The following is a 19310-nucleotide window of genomic DNA, read 5'->3' on the forward strand; positions in this document are numbered from 1 at the left end:
AAAAATACAGTAGATCTTGAGTCGTTGAGCCCAACTAGTTGGTTTAATAATGTTAGATTGTTAGTGCTCTAAAATTTATTAAGTGTATTTTTACATGTGATTAACAAGGGTACAGATGTATGAAAAAATAATGTCCATGAAATATTTTTGTTTTTTGAATGAAAATATTGCTATATCTTCCTGAATTCAAAAGTTTTTCTTACCCAAAAGAAAACACGTATGTCTAATTTTGGTGAATAAAATAAAAAGAAAACATAAACAACCGAAAAGAAAAAATAAATCATGATTTAGTAATTACTAAATTAGCATATGTATGCTATGAAAACATTGTCGCATATCAAAAGACCAAGGGTACAAGAAAACAAAAACAAAAAGACATACTGTAGCAAAAAAGAGGTGAGTGGAAATTGGAAATGGCCATGGTTGAGCATTCAATTTCATCGTCGGCGACAATGAGCTTTACACATATGGTGACAATCATAGTAACATGGTCCACCACAATGAAGAGGGCAGTCCAATCTCATTCCCTTGCATCGAGTTTTTGTCATGCATTGTGCAAACTGTCCTACAATATAATCTTCCACCTTGTATGGGTAAGGGTTACTATAATGGGATATGCCTTTTCCCCCTCCCTTCCTTTTTCCATGTCTTGGTTTGCCTCCACAGCCCCATTTCCACCAACCACCACCCCCTCCACCCCATCCCCATCCCCATCCACCTCCACCACCACCTCCTCCCCCTCCGCCGCCCCCACCTCCACCTCCTCCTCCTCCACTGCTTCCCCCACCACCACCACCTCCTCCTCCACTGCCCCCACCACCTCTATTATACGAACTAACTTTGATGTCCTTATTGTAGGTGTTGTCGTGTTTTTCTTTCCCTTCTTCGTTTATACCTTGACTAGAGTTGGAGAGGGTTACAAAAGTGGCATTGCCTTTATTAGGAGCATTGACATTTGTGTGTTCTTCATCACCTTTGAGCCCAACAATTGATATTAAAAGGAGTAATAGAAAGACAAGCCCATGATTTCTGAAGTTCTCCATCTTTCACCACGCACACTATCGAAAACAAAATCTTATGCTACGCATGCTGTCACCTTCAAATTAAGCTTATATATAACAAAAGCTAATTATGAATAGTATTTTTTCCTCTAAAAAAATGAATAGCATATTCCGTCCCCACCTACTTGAACCGTTGCGTTTGACGTTTAGTTAAGGAGTTAGGGTGCCTTAGTCCTCACTCTATCCCCACTTCAGCCACTTGTGTGTGTGTATTGTCCCCAACACCTCTCCCCACTTATAACAACACTGCAGAGTTCCCCCTTGGCTCAACATAGGTTGCGTTGATATTTGAGCACCAAAAATATTCTATAATATTATACTTTGTTAGCTTGAAAGGAAGAAGAAAAAAAATCATATAGTGAAATGAATGTGGTATTACATTGTTAAATGAAAAAAATATAGAACTACCCTGACATACTCGGTCTTTAATCTACAATGGGGTCGAGGATATCGAACTTCAAACAAGATGCATTCCATCATTCTTTTAATAGAAAGCTGTGTTTATTTGTACCCAAAAAAAAAAAAGGCTTAATGGTGTGTTTCGCCCCTGCAAATAGGCGGCGTTTAAAAATTGGTCCCTGTAATCGCTAATCCTGGCATTTTACCCCTGCAATTGTTAATCATTTAAAATTTGGTCCTTTGACCAACTTAATCACTGCCACGTCACCAGATTAGCAAAAATGGCATGGGAAATGACGAAATTACCCCTGGCTTATTTTTTTTTTTGTTTTTTTTTCCTTAAAAAAGAAATTCAGTTTTTTCCCGAATTTTTTTTACGATTTTTTCCCTAAAATTTTTCAGTTTTAATTTTAACAATTTTTTTCCGAATTTTTTTTTGACTTTTAATTATTTTTTCAGATTTTTTTAATTTAAAAAAGAATTTTCAAAATTTTGAATAAAAAAAATTAGCCCAGGGGTATTTTGGTCAATTCCCATGCCATTTTTGCAAATCTGGTGACGTGGCAGTGATTAAGTTGGTCAAAGGACCAAATTTTAAATGATTAACAATTGCAGGGGTAAAATGCCAGGATTAGCGATTACAGGGACCAATTTTTAAACGCCGCCTATTTGCAGGGACTAAAGACATCATTAAGCCAAAAAAAAATCTGTATTATTTTCATTACATATAATTGTTGTGCTTTTAATAAATCTCACCTACTGAAAAATAGTTTCTGATACATATGGGACACTGATTAAGAAACTTTTATGCATGCATGATCTTGCCACGGCCCATGGATGGACTGTTATAGTCATATACATCAAGCATCATCACTGGTTGGTAGATGACTAGTACCCCGCATCACCTTATACGTCCTACTACCTACCCTGTGTCGTATTGTATGAATTACAATTGCTTGGTCTTTAAGACCACGATTCCATTGAACGTATCCTATAAGATCTACTGGCTTAGTGGAGGCGGATAGTAAAGATAAGCAGCTACCATCCAAACTAGATAGGTCCAATCACTTATCACTTATACAGTAGTAACAATAACATGCCTCCCACCAACCACGTGAAATCCAATATCAAACAAAACCAGCTATAATGCATAAATTGACTAAGAAAAAAGTGTGCAAAAATAAGCACTTTTCTATAGTACTATTGTACTAACTACTAATCAGGTATCATACGTTGGTCTCCTAATATCGTTCATCATCAATTTTTGCTAATTTATGCAAATAAAGAATCATACTAATCTCACAGTGGGGGTACAGTCGACATATAAAGAAATGGTACAAAAACTCCATAGTGAAATGGTGGTTAATATAAACTTCAAAAAAAAACAATAATATGAACATTTTCCATCTGAATAAAAAAGTTGGAGATCTTTAGCTTCTAGACCGTTAGTCTAATATATAGGGTGCCAATTAATCAAATGGTCAAACAGAATGATATCCTGCTTTGCTCGAGACTTTTTTTGTCAATTCCGGCGAGACATTATAGTTTTATCATTCTATTGAAAGAACAGTCACTACAACCGCTCCATCTGGCTGTAATTTACACAAATATACTGTTGACAGATGAGTTTATAACTACGACTAATCACCTATTAACCTAAACAATTCATATTTTCCAGGTTTCCATGTCAGATCCGCCTCTTCCTTCTCATCGCACTATGTAGGAACACAAACCTCCTATGCCATCAATTATTATAAATTAAACTGCCATTTCTAATGTTTCATTTACTTATATCTATAGTTTGATATTACTCCTCGGAAAAACAAATAAATGATAGTGGAACGATGAGGAGAAAGGGATAGAAACTAAAGCTTAGTCCATGGCACTCTTCTCTTCCTGAGGTTTTTCATGTTCACCTTTGTAAACAGCAAAATAATTGTCCAATTCAAGCTGCTCCAGTATTTTTGGTGTCATCCACAGGTAGGAAGAGTGGCCTTCTATAACTTGGGTCACATCAACCTGCAAAGCAACAAAAGAGATACACCTTCAAGCAATACATCATTGTTACTAAGCAAAGCATTGGTGGAATAGAGCTTACATTCTCAATCCCGGGAATGTCAACAGGTTGGATTCCAGCTAAACCTTGAGAAAGCAAACTGTGCATGCACGAAAATATTTCAGAATATACTTATAAGTTATAAGCATATTCTCTCTTATGGGCATGTAATGTGATAGAAATTAGAATATTAATTTAGTAGGATTAAATAACGATGAAACACTACTTCAACAGAACCAAAAAAGGATTATCACACCAAATTACAGAAAATATAACAATACAAATGTTGCTTCAAAGGATTAAATAATGATGAAACACTGCTTTCAACAGAACCAAAAAAGGATTATCACACCAAATTACAGAAAATAGAACAAATACAAATGTTGCTTCAAAGACTGATTCTCCTATTACAGAAAATACAGCAACACGCTTGCTGTCCCAGAGACTAAAGTATCCAACAGAGAGTGTATTCTCTGTCACAAATATAGAATAACCCTACCTCCCCCCTCCATTATGACCCTACTCTCACATAAACTACTAAGAAGCTGCAGAAGTTATTTTCTAACATAACTGCCTAATAATGCTATTTAACTTCCTTATAACTGCCATTACATAATTTTGTCACACTTGCTGTACCAGATATTAAGTTTCATACAGAAAGTATATTCTCCGTCCAAATACCTGCCTAATATTTGATATTAAACTTCCTAATAACAGTCATTACACAATTCTGACACTTATTATTTCCTAAACATAACTTCCTTCAATCAAGAAGATACTCACTTATTATTTCCTAAACATAACTGCCTTCAATCAAGAAGATACTCCTAACGTAATATTGTTTCCTATGGTGTTTGGCTGATTACTTAGCATGCTTGGAAGATAAAGTGGAAAATAAGGAGTGATAATTGATTAGGATAGAAAATCCTTTATTTTCGTTCATTGTAACTCTATAGAGACTAGAGAGTGAAAATGGAAGGAAAATCGCGACTTTCCAATTTCATGCTTTCAGGCTCAGTTAGGGAGGGTAGAGTGAAAATGAATAAAACTTCAATTTAAACTTCATAATTTTGATGTAACGACCAAATGTAAAGTAATTTTCCCAGGTGTCCTTATTTTTTTTCCTGCTTATCTTCAGCTCAATTAAGTCTATTGATGAATCGAGCAATTAGAACCTAACCAACGATAGCAATCATTTGAGATTCTCCAGTATTAGATCATAATAACAATAGAAAGGAATCAAAGGATCGTATTAATTTCAACAACAGAAATTAGAATTGAAAACTTGGATGTTAGTAGTACTTAGTAGATGACCAAAATCATGTTTGTTTTAAGATTGCAAGGCCTCTGAAATGGTGTTTCCTCAAATGAACAAAAGAGTTGCTTTCGTTAAATTGCCTTGGGAAGTGTTTTTTCCCGTTAGTGATGTCTGGTGAGGGGAATCTAAACCAAACGAGCCACAAGCATATTGATAACCACTAACTGTCACATCATAAGAATCTATTATTACCATTTTGGGATAAATATAATTTTTCCCTTGTTCTAATTTCAGATATAACAAAAATTAGCTAAACACTGAACAGTTTACTAGCTGACATATTAGATTAACCCATACCTGGCACGGAAAGTTATACCAAGTGTCCAGTCATTTGTAGAGTAAGCATTTACAAACCTTCCAGCCACCATCTGCATAGTAGCAGGATCATTAAAACATAGGTAAAAGTTAAGAGAAGTTCTAGCATCACACTCTAAATTCGGGTGAGTCGCACAAAAACATTCAAGTCACATTTTCTATTTAGTTGCCCCTATTCCCAAAGATGTATGACTGTATAGCTATGTTAATTTCACTTTATAACTAAGTGTTGGAAGAGAGTGATAAGCAATAACAGGGAGAGTGTTAGGAAGAGAGTAATAATGAATGTATTGTTAGGAAAGTTCTAGGTACCTTTCTAGCTACCTCCCAATTTTCATCTTTAATTGAGATGGGTGCTCCAAGGAGAACAACCCTTTCCACTAGTCCAGCTGTAGAAGTAAGCATGGCATGTAGATTGTATAAACCAAACAATATAAATTTCCAATATAATTGAAAACCATGCGGCAAAGACTCAGATTACCATTGTCTCCTTTGGAGTCGGCCAAACATTGGAGACACTTAAAAATGACACGGGCTCCCAATGAAAAACCTACTAGTGTCACGGGCCTGGATCATAAACATAAAACCTTGAAATGTAATGAAATATACAATGAAGCAACATTACCATCGACCTTTTGCAATAACACTAGATGGTGTCACCTGTTCCCCTGCAAGCCTTTCAGCAACACTTCAGCAAGTACCTTACCAGCCTTTTCTGATCTGCTCCAATAAATAGGAAAGGCAGGCTAAATATAATATTAAAATATAAAATAGTAACAATAGATGTCTCACAACATTGGAGTTGCTGCCATATGAAAATATATTCAACCAAAGCCACAACTTAAATTTGTTTATATTTTCCATAACCACGATAATTATCAACATAAGAATTACTAAACGTTGATGTCCACTTAATTTTGCAGTAATGTGTGAAAAAGAATCTTTGGTGATATTTTACATATTTATTTTGACACAATAGATTCAAGTCAAATAAATCAAAAGAGATGTAATGGATCAGGGTAGACTAGTGGATATAGAGATAAATAAGTCCAGAATGTTAAATCCTTGATATCGTGCGTAATACTGAAATCTGAGAACTGAAAACTTAGTGCAACACATCTTTCCTGGAATAAATTTAGGCCACTACACTTTTTCTGCTTTGAACACCAATCAGAGATATTTTACAAGGATATAATAATAGTATTACAACCCAAAAAAGCACATACCTGTCCACTGCAACTGCCCATTTGCTGTCTATAAGATCAAATGCAGTGACTAAAGTTGCTGGCCATGCTAACGCTGCTACGAGTGTGCTTAATACTGTCATCATGGCACCTCCTTTCATCAACTCGGACATAATTTCTACAACATTGAACATCAAACACTTTCAGTTTGAATATGTAAAATCTACTTGATCATTACTCAAACATACACAGGGTTCAATGAAACTACTTGAAGTAAGCCAGTCCTGGATGGCAGTGCTCAGAGCAATCAAAATTTTAGACTCGTATTTGAGCACATACCTAAACATACAGGTTGTTAGTGTAAATATAGTAATAACAATATTGAGAATGCAACTTTTGATAAAAAAGCAGACTGGGTAATCCTCAGATATAACATCAGTACATATGTTAATTAATTAGATGAAAGTTATTGGTTATAGAATGAAATCATATGCTTTAAGATTTGCTAGCATTGGCACTGCCTTCCATTTAAGCATAAACTAGTTTTTGAAAATAAGAAATTAAAAATGAGAAATAAAATTTCTAATAGAAATAGAAGTTAATAAAAAAAAAAAGTTAATTAACTTGTCAAACATTATAGAATAATTTCACTTTTGCCAGAAAACCAATGCTACACAGAGGGGAATACACGAATAAAACTGCATTTTGACCACAACAAGAACACATTTTTACCATACAGTAAGACTTTCTAGTTCTGAAGGATTGATTTTTACATACCTTTCCATGTTATCATTGTGACCTTCCCAAGGTTTTATAAAATCTTCCTCCTCGAAGGCAAGCCCAGAAATAGAGATTCTAACTGCTAGGTGCTGAAAATGAAAAGGCAGGTTTTGCTTCAAATTTCAACAATCATATTAGTGTAGATTACAATTAAGATACTACTAGTTTCACCATCAAGTCTTGCACAAAGTGCATAGTGAACCTACAAAATAAAACATCCTCCCTCCTTCCCCAGACCCTGAAAATTCCTACATGTCCACAGAAATTCAAATAATATATTGACATTTTGGAACTTACACCTTGATGAGTGCCTCCAACTTCTATTAATTCAAATTCCTCAAGACTTCCAATTCTTGTAGCCATCTTACTCCCAGTAAGGCCAGCTCCAGCAGCTGTGGTACAAAAGAAGCAAGTCGCCGAGGATGTATCCATACAATGAAAAAATATCAAAGTCCCTCTTGGCACAAAGAGGGAGAGAAGGACGGAGAGAGAGGGGGAGAGGTGACTTTAGTGATAGAGTTTCTTACCAATGGAAGAAAGATTCTATAATGAAGCCAGCAAAGAGTTGATTTATTTCAAAGTACTTTAGTAATATATAATCACGTCCAAAGAATACTTAATTTATACAAGACAACCTATAAGCATGCATTGGTTTGTAGATACATCACTATTTTCCATTAAAAGAAAAGAGATTGGTGGTAAGTGTTAACAGGACATATGTAAATTAAAATCTGATCTTCCATACCTCCAAATGATGCAGCAACAGCTACAGATCCAGCAACTGATCCTGTAGCAGTTGCTGCTGCAGCAAATCCTCCAGCTCCAATGGCAGGAATAATACTGCCCAACGTAGGGGCTAAAGCACCTAATCCTTGGGCAATTGCTGGAGCCGCCAAGCCTGTCATAGCATTCAAATAACTAAGATATTGATACTATCTCACACTCGGGTTCGATAAAGATACGTGTTAGATATGCAGATATATACCTCCGGTAATAGCCATTATGGTTCCTCCGGTTACAGCAGCTGCTCCTACAATACCTCCACGCTTCCATTTATCCCAACTTGTTTCTGAAACTATAGATTCTTCCTTCTCACCTGCTTTACTCAGAGACTCCATTATCGAATAAGCAACCATAGACTCCATTGCTTCCTGCAAAATATTATGACGAGGGTAAATTCCAGCAATGGAGTGCTTCCCAAGAATCACTTTCTTATATGCACCAAGCCATAGTCATAATGATAACTATACCCTATCAGTAAGGAGATATTTTTTTCCAATGAAGATTCACACATGATAAATGTAATATATAATACCATATGGCATTGAAAATGCAAGCACATGTTCCAAGCACACAAACCATTTCATTCCATTCCACACCAAGCCATACAGCAAGCAGCCGCAGAGAGACGCGGTGACGGGCATCATATCCCTGCCTTGACTTGCTGAACTTTTTGTCGACCTCAGCCGTATCTGCTACACAAGCAGAAAGAAGAGTGTAAAGAACTGTTACTTTTCTCTGATAACTGATGATGGATGCCTCCTCCAAAGGTTTTTCATTTTCAAGAGCAGTGGAAGATTGTGTCTCTAGAGGAAACAAAGCTGAGCTCTCCTTGGTTTCACCATCAGGCTCAGCACCCACAGCATATAATTTTAACTCGGTGTCACATAAATTATCTTCGCTTCTAGTTTTCTGCTCATGGCCTCTGCACAAAGAATCAGCAATGCTCTTCATGCTTGCCTCAGTTGCATCAACCGCGTTGGTCAATGCGGCTTCTTTATCTAATCTTTCTTTAGAAGACGCGTCACCTTCCTCTGACAGTAATTTAAAGAACTGGAATGACATAACTATCCTTTTAGTGTTTTTTCTTTCCAATATACAAGAGAAGGGATTTGCAATGCCAATAATCAACTTTAGTCTTTGATACCGAAAATGAAAAGGGAAGAGAATGAACAACATACATCTCCCAGATGATGCCTGAAATGGGAAGAAGAACCAGCAGTTTCCTTTAGGCCATGCCAGGCTTGTTCATCCACTTCGAGGAATCTGTTAATTTTTACCACAGTTTCTAATCAGCGGAGGAGGATGTCAAGTTATTCCATAAGTTCTTGTATTAACCTAATTTTTAAATAAGTCCCGAGAATTCAAAAGTCTTTAGTAGAGTCTTTAAGTTCCCAATCTTTTTTGAAATAGATAAATTCCTACTGACTAATAATGGATCACTTCTGCCAACTTATACCTGAGATCTTATGTTAGGGAATGTTGTGAAACTTGAACATGAAGAAGATGAAGATGTTACACAACTAAATTTCAAAACAAGTGGGCACAAACTAAACTTTAGGTTCGATTCGCCTCCATCAGTTTTTACACAAATCGAAGGGATAACCACGAATCACTGTTTGATTACTCAAATGATGTATTTGAATTAATTTCAATTCTTGTATTCTAGTATACATTGAATTAGTCCCTATAATGTATTCATGCTTTCAAATAGATCAATGTAACTCAACAAAAGTTAATTGAGTATCAGTGTCTGTTTGAAAAAACGTTTCACGCAAGCAAATGTCCGTTTGAACCAAAGTAGCTCCATTATTCCTTCTAATATATAAAAGTAATTTTGTTCACCTTATTATTAAGTCTATGTTTGAATCGGTATCAATTTTGGAGGCAAAATTGATTTTAAAGATGTAGAATGGATTTTGATATGTTTGGATGAGTCCTCAATTAGATTGATTTTGCCTCTAGAGTTGATTCTAGTTTTGGACTCCAAACTTGATTTTTACACCCAAATTTATAGTTCAACTCACTTTTCTGTAAATGTATATGAATATAAATCAATTCACATTCAACATACTTTTAACTACAATCAATTCATGCAAAATCAATTTTTATCACCGCCCAACAAAACACATACTGCTATTATTTCGAAGAGAGAAAAAAAAATGAGTGCGTAAAATCAAGATCCTTGCATCATTAGCTTTAGTAGCGATGAATTCTATGAAGCACGGACACTCCTCGAATTAGGCGTGTCCCGGTGTCGGACACGTGTCCGACACCGACACGACACCGACACTTGTAATTACATTGAATTATGTGATTTTTTCAAATTATTAGCTGTGTCGGCGTGTCAGTGTCCGTGTCGTGTCCGGTGTCCGTGTCCGTGCTTCATAGGATGAATTGAATACCTAAAAACAGGGAAAAGCAAACCAGAGTTGTCATGAATCCAAAGCTCGGGATTGTCTGAAGTAGAAGAGGAATCAGCGGTGGTCGGAGCATCAGCTTCGGCGGTGCGAGGAGAAGGTGGAGTCGGACGTTGGTGAAATTGAGATTGATGCAATGCGAGAGAAAACAAAGCCGCCGCTGCGTATCTTTGAGCAGGTGATAAGATCGTGGATGTTTCCTCCATTACTCAATTCGATTTCACCGCAGATTCGAAACGGAATATCCAGGTTTTTTTTTTTTTTGGGTGTGAGATCGAAATGAAAAAAATGGAGCTCTGGATATTACTTGTTCAAACTCAACTACAAATTCGCAGCGGGTTTGACGAAACGGTTATTTCCCTCGCACAAGCGGGAAACACGTGTTGCTCATCGTGGCTTCAGCACGCGCCAACACCAAAGCTCTTTGGTGATTGATTTGTTACAACTTGATTAGTCTTGAGATATGTCTTAAACCTTTTTGAAATTCGACTCACTTAAACCTTTTTTTGTTAAATAAAAAATAAGAATCGAAGTTTCAACCTGAATCGAATATTTTGTACACTTGTATAATTATATTTTATGATGGATTTTTAAGATATTTGATACTGATATATTTGTATGAATATATTTAAACTCAAGACTTCTAAAAATCTCATGCTATCTCATCAAAATGTCATTTGATACTTGAATATTGGAGTTTTTTTTTTTTTTTTATAGTGTGGATATTGGAGTTTGATAGCAGAGTCATGAATTTAACTCTTACTAACAAATAGCAACTAAGTTTTGTCATTAAAGAAAAAATCAATCATTAATAATTTATTTATTAATCATACACATAACTTTCTTCAACTCTAAAGACTCAAAATTGAGTCAATGGAATGAAAGAATAAATGAAGCTCAACAAAAGGCTAACCGACCGTTAAAAATCAAGGACTAACCAATCTTTTAAAGATTTATAACTATTAGCATTAGGATATTAGCATGTTTAGTACAGTATATCACGATAGCATTTCAAATACCATCTATCAAGAGTCATTTTTGCCCGATATAGCTTCACGTAGACATATGTCTCCAGCGCAAGAAAACTAAAGTTCGAGGCCAAAGTTATTTGATCAATGCAATTTCGATATCCAAAATGGCAGTGATAATTCAATCAATAATAATGTAAAAATTCAAGAAAGTAGGCCATTATTTAAAAAAATAATAATACAATAGGCCAGAAACATAAAAGTAGATAACTCAAGATGATTTCTCTTAAGGATGAGGAATAGGAGAACCACCTCCTCCGCCACAACCAGGAGAAGGTTTCCAAATGCTATAATCCTCTAAATCATCTTCAGCACGATGATAAAATTTGTCACCTTGGCTCAAATGGTCCCTTAATGGCCGAACAGTAGATATTGGATGTTGCACCGTTGATGAGGATGGAATGAATGTTAATGGCATGGACATCACAACCATTAGAATTGCTGCTATTATCACAATCACCGTAATCTTTGAACTTATTTTCACCATAATTGAAGTCATAATTTTGGTTTCAATGATAATTTTCTCTCTCGTGAATCTGATATGAGTAGCTTGCGCAACCCATCTAGAAAGTCATATATTATTGGTACAATATTATTATACCTTTGAAAAAAGTTTAATAATGTAAATGTGTATTTGACTTTTTTTAAGAAGTAAATGTGTATTTGACTATTTGTAAAACAATTTATAAAGGAATATAAAAACTTATAAAATTGCTCATTTATTTTTCAAATATTACTTTTTCCCATTGACTATAATTGTTTATGAGACAATTTGTAGCACTTATAAGATTTATTTTTGGGATTTTATGAGAAAAAGACTGTAATAAAATAATATTATAATTAACTCGTGATGGTTCGATGTGATTTAGATAAATATTAGCTTAATTGCAATTTTGGTCCCCTTTTAACCAATTTCTGGATTTTGGTCCACTAATTTTTAAATTCACGATTTTGGTCCCTTGATTTTTTTTCAATTTTTTAAATTGAATCCAACATTTCAATTGATGTTAATGTGGCGTAATTTTAGATGATGTGGCACTAAACTTGATACACACATGCCACGTCAGATTAAACTTAAATAATATTAATTTTTTTACAAAAAAAAAAATATTACTTTAAAATTCAAATAACTATTTTCAAATTATATTAACTATTAATTAATTTAACAAAATTTGTAAAATTGGAATCAATCCCCAATTCTTCTGAACTGAACCCTGTTTTCTAAATTCTCATATATCATAATCATTCCCTGTTCATTCTCTTTTCTTCTCAATAATTGCGCTGCATATACAAATCGTTGTTTCTCCACTCGCCCTCGTCCTTCAGTTCACCCACACATGTCAGAATCTATTAACAGCAAATTATGGGTTTTGCAACTTATGGATTATACATTTCTGGGCTCTATAAATTCACACTGCAATTTCTGGGCAAAAATATTAGAAAACATTACGCAAAAAAATGCTCCCAAACGTCGCTGCTACAATCCAATTTAAGAAATTGATAAAATGCAGAAAATCAATTTAATAATGGTCCCAAAATGCTCCCAAATGCCGCTGCTACAATCCAATAATAGAAAACATTATGCATCCCTCTCTTGTACCAAAAAAAAAACAAAGAAAACATTATGCAGAAAAAAGGCAAGCACCCGGATTCAAAAACCATTGGGATATGTTGTAATCGTGATTCTTCAATTAGAAATTTAACTTATTCCAAAACGAAATTTTCGCCTCTTCAGCCATCTTGTCAATACAATTTTCCTTATTTAAAATAGCTTACCGTTTCTTGCCTTCCAAGTGATCTAAATGCAAGCGAACCACACCACTTGAACTCTCTTTGACAAAACTCTTCAGCAACTAATCAAACCGCCGAACTGTTCTAAATGAACCAGGCAGACCATGTATAATGCAGAATATATACCAAAACAATGACTTATTTTGTACCACATACCGGTTAATGTCGAACACTCAAAGAATAGATGAGATATCGATTCTTCTCCACCACACTCTCTAATACAATGTAGCACCCCTTATTAATCACTCCCCTCCTACATAAGTTATCTTTTGCAGCTATCCTAAGTTTTAAATTTGAAGGAGGTATTTGCACATAAGTTTTAAATTTAAGGGGATATTTGCTACAAAAGTTTTAGATTTGAAGGGAGTATTTGCATATTACTGTTAAATTTGAGCGGCGTATTTCCTTATTTTTATAATCTCATATTTTAGAGCAAAAAAAGAGCAAAAAAAAATACCCCTTTTGACGTGGCTTAACCTTAGGTCCATGAGAAGGTGTAGTTAACAGTCATGTCATAGGGTGTTACGGCAAAAAAAAGATGGAAGGGAATTTTATGAAGGAGTTTATGAAGTTTCGCAAAATTAAGGGGGATTTTTTACGTAAGTTACAATTTCATAGGCAATTGACTATTTACTCTACAATTCTATATAAATTAACATGAAGTAAAAGTCATTATATATAAAATAGAGGTCGTAACCACAAAAAAAAAAAAAAATAGAGGCCACAACAGTAGTGTATGAATAAACAAAGTTAACCAATCACACATGAGAGCATACATTCAAAATTAACCAATACCTAATTGTGTTAACCTCAAAGGAGGGAGGTGATTAGTTTAAAACTGGAGGAGGTGTCTCCCTTATTTGGTGAAACCTCAAAGAAAATTAATGTAATTTCCCTTTCATATTTTATTCATCAATATTCACATGTATAATTAACTTATTTTAGACTTAAAATGAGTCAACTAAATTGTAAAAAAAAAAAAACAAGTCAATTGAATGAAGAAATAACATATATCACAAAATGTTAAACAAGTGTTTAGAGACGTTTGTGATTATAATTAGCATCTTTGGTATCAAGACATCATCATGTACCATATATACGAGTCGTTATTGCTAAGTGTAGCTTCACACTAGGCACATGTCGCCATCACAATAAGACGATATTTCAAACACATGTTATGGTATGACATGAGTGGTAACTGTTGTTGATCAAAGGAGGGAAAGAATTGTGGTGTAAGGATTATCGCTTGGATGCATAAAGTAAAGATCCAACATATCCTTCTAAAAATAATTACAATGGTTTTTATTAGAACTGCAAACACCAATAGAACACGCGTGATCGTTGGATTCATCATCGCTCAGAGACACTGTGAAGAGGAAAATTGTAACAAGAAGTTGAATCGACTAAAACGGGAACTCCAATTCCAATCCGAGTTCAAAGAAGATAAGTTTCTAGTAAAGAGTAGAAAGATCAACAATGGTGATTTGTTCAAAGTGATGCACACTTTGATATCATGTATTGTTTCTATTTGAACAAACAAGGGTTACCTCCTGAGTATGGGGTGTGTTTTTCATGTCAATTGTTGTATCCTTTACAACCGATCGTACACACCTTCTCCAAACATGTGTGGGAGGGGTGAGTACCCGGAAAAATCACTTTGGTGTCAAAGTTAGGGAGAATGCTATCAGTGAGTGTGATAAAACGTGGTGATCATATTTTGGGGAAGATTCCTTATCTAACAACATTGTTTTGTAACGGTGAGATTGCTTCGGAAGATTTTGTTCAATTTGTTAAGGAAACTGAATATGAGATAGGTGGGACCGCCTCTCTGATTTGAACATGCTCCTTTAAGCTAGGAACGATTTGATGTTTATTTATAGTTTGTTGGTCCTAAAGATGATGGAGCATGTCAGTATTGTTGAATTCATGATGTGGAGATGAGACGGTTTCTCGAGATGGTGCAGGGGTAGAGCCCTACACTACCCCACTCTTCATGCCAATGTGAGTACCTCATATGCATTTGTTGTTGGACCTCGTTATTAACGTGTTTGCTCCTTTTAAAATGAACTTTCTTATTGGACGATCTGTAATATAATTGAGTTTGTCCTTTTATGTCCATACTATTACACCATGTAAAAAATAAAATAGGAGAAGACAAGAGAAATGGAAATTGATTCATGCTCATTTCTTTTCAATTGAATATCAAAGATAAAATTATCAGCTATTGTTTACAGAATACTATTCACTTGTATATATAATAAAGAAATAAAGTCAAAGAAACTAACTCTACTCTATTGCTAACCAACTAATGGAAAAGAGTTAAATAGGAGAAAGGAAAAACTATATTTTAACACCAAAAAAGTATTCAATTAAAAATAAATGTTGGAACATGTGTGAAAATTGAGTAAAAAGACTAAACACAAATTCCCATGTTGGGTAGAACTAGTGTTGTGTGAATTGAAAAAAGTGGAAGTCCCACATCGGATGGAACACACACATTAGTAGTGTTTATATATTGAAGGTGTACCTCTAATTAATGGGGGTACATAATTATGTGAACGAAGTAAGCACTAGAGAAAAAATATATATTGATATATATTTTATTATTTGGAAATGATAAATTAAATAATTAATTTAATCATTATTTAATCATTATTAGAAAGATTTAATCATTATTAGAAAATTATTTAATCATTATTAGAAAGTGTTTTCTTAGTCCCCAAGTTTTGCTAAAATATTTGGGTACGCAATCTAATATATTTTAGTACTTGATCTGAAATATATTTTGGTACATAATATAATATATTTTGGTACTCAATTAAGATATTTTTGTACTAGATCTAATATGTGAATTACTTAATCACAAAGTAATATATTACTTGTTCCCAAAGTTTCTCATATTACTTGTTCCCAAAGTTTCTCACTTATTAGTTGTGAATTTTCCCTATAAATAGAGAACTCACATAGTGCATTCCAGACACCAAAGAGTTTCATTGAGTTGTCGGGAACTCTTTCTCTCTTCTCCCTTCAGCTTGTGTTAACGAGTTATTCTTCTCCTCATCTCATTTTTCCGTCCCTTCGGAATTAAGAGTGTTTTTAAGACCATAGTCTCTTTTCGGTTTAATGTCCCTTCGGAATTAAGAATGGTCTTAAAAACATAGTCTCTTCGATAATATACGTCCCTTCGGAATAAAGAGTACTTTTAAGATCATAGTCCCTATTTGAAATAACAATGTCCCGTCGGAATCAAGAATGATCTTAACTGTATATAAATATTATAACAATATTTTTTCTATTTGAGGAGAAATGGTGGTATCACCATATTTGAGTGGTCGTAGTGTCATATTGATGTTTTGGAGAAATTAAAGCTAGAATGGTGATAACACCATATTTGAGTGGTCTCAGCACCATAACAGAGTGGTAACAATATCATATTAAAGTGGTTTCAGTATTAAAAGAGTGGTCTTAGTATCATATTGAAGGTGTAATTCTCGAACGATTTTCTACAGTGCAGTAGTTAACCGCACAGTTGTAGCTAGGCTTGTTTTATCCTGGAGGCGGCGTGGTTGATAGTCTGTCTTGCACAATTTTGGGCAATGCCACGAAACGTCTTGATGAGAGCGACCTGGTCGTGACTCAACCTAGTAACAACTTCGGTAGATAATAGAATTTGGAAATCCAAATACAACAGTTTGGAAATCCAAAAACAACAATAAATGAGCATGACTCGATTCCAAGTTGTCTCGCCTTCTTTTGTCTCCCTTTTTCACAATCACTCTATGAAATTTGTCAGTGAGATTGAGATGCATGGTGTTGAAGGTTGAAATTTAAGAGTGTGTTATTTTTTTTTCTTATCTCCGATTTGAAGCCTCCATATGTCAATAATTTGTGTTTGGTTAGCATATACCGAATTTTCAAAAAAATAAAAAAGTGTATCTCACAATCTTTTTCAAAAAAATAAAAAAGTATATCTCATAATCTTTTAAATAATTTTTATTTTTGATGTAGCGGATGTACCTATGTATTTTTTACTCAATGAACATACTAGTATGGTTATTGTGTATAATCACGCCTTTTTTTTTTTTTTTTCCGAGCAACACATCAATTTTATTTAAACTATGCAAGTATCATTTTAATAAATCATACAGATAAAAATATTGTCAAGAGTCAAGAAAGTAGGCCTTTATTCAACAAAAAAAAAAATTATAACAGGCCGGAAACTCAAAGGTAGATAACTCAAAATTATTTCTCTTGAGAATTAGGAAGAGGAGCAGCCTTACCCCCTCCACCAAAAACAGGAGAAGGATCCCAAATGCCATAGTCGTCTAAATCTTCAGCTCGATGATAAAATTTGTTACCATGATTCATGTTGTTCCTTAAACTTAATGGTCGAACAATAGACACTGGAGGCTGCACCGTTGACGATGATAGAATCAACGTTAATGGGGTAGACATTACAAGCATTAGTACTGCTGCTATCTTTAAAACCACTGTAGTCATCATAACTGAAGTCATGATTTTGGTTTGAATGATAATTTTCTCTCTCGTGAATATGATATTGCTCAATCCATCTAGAATGTCATATTAGTACAATATTATTATACTTTTAAAAAAAAATCAAATAATGTACTTGTGTATTTGACTTTTTTTTAATGAGTAAATGTGCATTTGACTGTTTGTAAAAAATCAAATAATGTACTTGTGCATTTGACTTTTTTTAAAATAGTAGAATAATGAGCAATAAATGTGCATTTGACTGTCTCTGGTACATGTTAAAATAGAATATAGAAACTTAAACTAGTAGTAGAAAAATGAATATAGAATATAGGAACGGAGATAATATAATTTAGATACATATTAAAATTCGATAATTTAATATAATTTAGATACGCATAAAAAAAAAACTATGAATGTCGACATTATTATAAACTTAAAATCAACCCTTGTAAAGAAACCTGATAGTTTGGTCTATAGGATAATTGATGTTTGAATTCCTATCAAACAAACTCACTTTTTGAGTAAAAGATAGTTATAATTTTTTAGAGAAATGATATTTTAACAACCATTTTTAAACAACTTTTGTGACAACTTTCTCTCTCATACTCACATTATACTTTTATTCTCTCTCTTCCTTTTTCTCTCTCTATTGTTATTGTTCAATAAGAAGAGAGAAAAAAAGGTTGTCATTAAAGTTGTTTGATTTTGATTGTCAAAATATCACTCCTCAATTTTTTAATTCAAGATGGAATCGAGATGAATTAATTAAGCATCTTCTTCGCGATTATGAATTGATTAGAAAATATTAGAATCATTGGGTTGTTGACTAGATTCTTGATGCAACATATACTACTAACTAGATTCTTGCTTTGAAATCCAAAAAAAGAATTGCACATCGTTTAACCACTTTTTTTTAAAAACTCAACATTGATAGTCCTCACCAAACCGATACTCACTTATTCTAATTCTATCCCAAGTGACAACCTTGTTGATGACGTGTACAATTACATTGTAGTTTTAAAAAATACTATGTAAATACATTGTAGTATTCTCAAACAATATTTAGTTTTAATGTAAAAATTTACAAATGTCACAAAATATGAAGTTAATGCTATGACTAGTTCAGTTACCTTTACTAAATTAAAATTTGCACTCGACACTATGAGATCAAGACCAACCCATAACTTACCTACACAAATTTTACTGTGAGGTCCTTTCGTAGTTCATGATAATATTGATATTTTTGTAGGATTGTTAAATCTTTATTTAAGTTCTGTTTTTTTATACATTTTGAAATACAACATCTTTTATTAAATTAGTGTCCTAGATTTTTTTTTTGACAAAAGTGTACTAGATCTTGTTTGGTATTACTTTTAAAATTAATAATAATAATAATAAAATCAACTGATTTAATCTTTCATAAGATAATATTAATTTTTTTATTTATTTTAAATTTAGAAATAATGACCAAGATATTTTTTATTAAATAAAAATTTATATTTTTAAAATCCCAAGACCATTGTCTTGGAGATTTTACCAGTAGGCCGGCCATGTATGAATTTGCAAGGCCAATATTATAAAGATTAATTATATTTTTTGCTTTAAAAATGTTAAAGGGCCATAGTAAGTGGGAGAGAAATTGATTATGAAAATCAAACTTTTTTACTCAAATGAGGGGGGT

The 19310-nt window shown here is 33.8% G+C and overlaps 2 protein-coding genes across 2 annotated transcripts; both read right to left on the minus strand.

Moving 5' to 3' along the window:
* Positions 1-261: 261 nt before the first annotated feature.
* LOC146942936 (uncharacterized) lies at positions 262-1190 on the minus strand. The gene has a single exon (XM_085757053.1). It carries the CDS (start codon positions 1041-1043, stop codon positions 438-440), a length of 606 nt encoding a protein of 201 aa, XP_085613179.1. The 5' UTR covers positions 1044-1190; the 3' UTR covers positions 262-437.
* Positions 1191-2853: 1663 nt separating this feature from the next.
* LOC146942937 (transmembrane and coiled-coil domain-containing protein STS1-like) lies at positions 2854-10636 on the minus strand. Its single transcript, XM_085757051.1, has 15 exons — positions 10299-10636; positions 9075-9159; positions 8473-8946; positions 8099-8264; positions 7859-8011; positions 7411-7505; positions 7111-7202; positions 6602-6672; positions 6376-6511; positions 5810-5869; positions 5631-5716; positions 5462-5538; positions 5132-5202; positions 3559-3616; positions 2854-3479 (listed from the first exon to the last, which is right to left on the minus strand). Exons 1-15 carry the CDS (start codon positions 10517-10519, stop codon positions 3333-3335), a joined length of 1992 nt encoding a protein of 663 aa, XP_085613177.1. The 5' UTR covers positions 10520-10636; the 3' UTR covers positions 2854-3332.
* Positions 10637-19310: the final 8674 nt, after the last annotated feature.

Source organism: Medicago sativa, chromosome 3 (genome assembly GCF_051527215.1).
Source record: "Medicago sativa cultivar Bolivia chromosome 3, Bolivia_mono, whole genome shotgun sequence".
NCBI lineage: Eukaryota > Viridiplantae > Streptophyta > Magnoliopsida > Fabales > Fabaceae > Medicago > Medicago sativa.

Excerpts from the sequence above, each read along its gene's own strand:
- LOC146942937 (XM_085757051.1), bottom strand. The coding sequence starts at position 10,519 with ATGGAGGAAACATCCACGATCTTATCACCTGCTCAAAGATACGCAGCG. Across the intron at positions 6,512-6,601 it reads CCAGGACTGGCTTACTTCAA|AAATTATGTCCGAGTTGATG; the intron begins GTAGTTTCATTG and ends TCAATGTTGTAG. Across the intron at positions 3,480-3,558 it reads ACATTCCCGGGATTGAGAAT|GTTGATGTGACCCAAGTTAT; the intron begins GTAAGCTCTATT and ends GTTGCTTTGCAG.
- LOC146942936 (XM_085757053.1), bottom strand. The coding sequence starts at position 1,043 with ATGGAGAACTTCAGAAATCATGGGCTTGTCTTTCTATTACTCCTTTTA.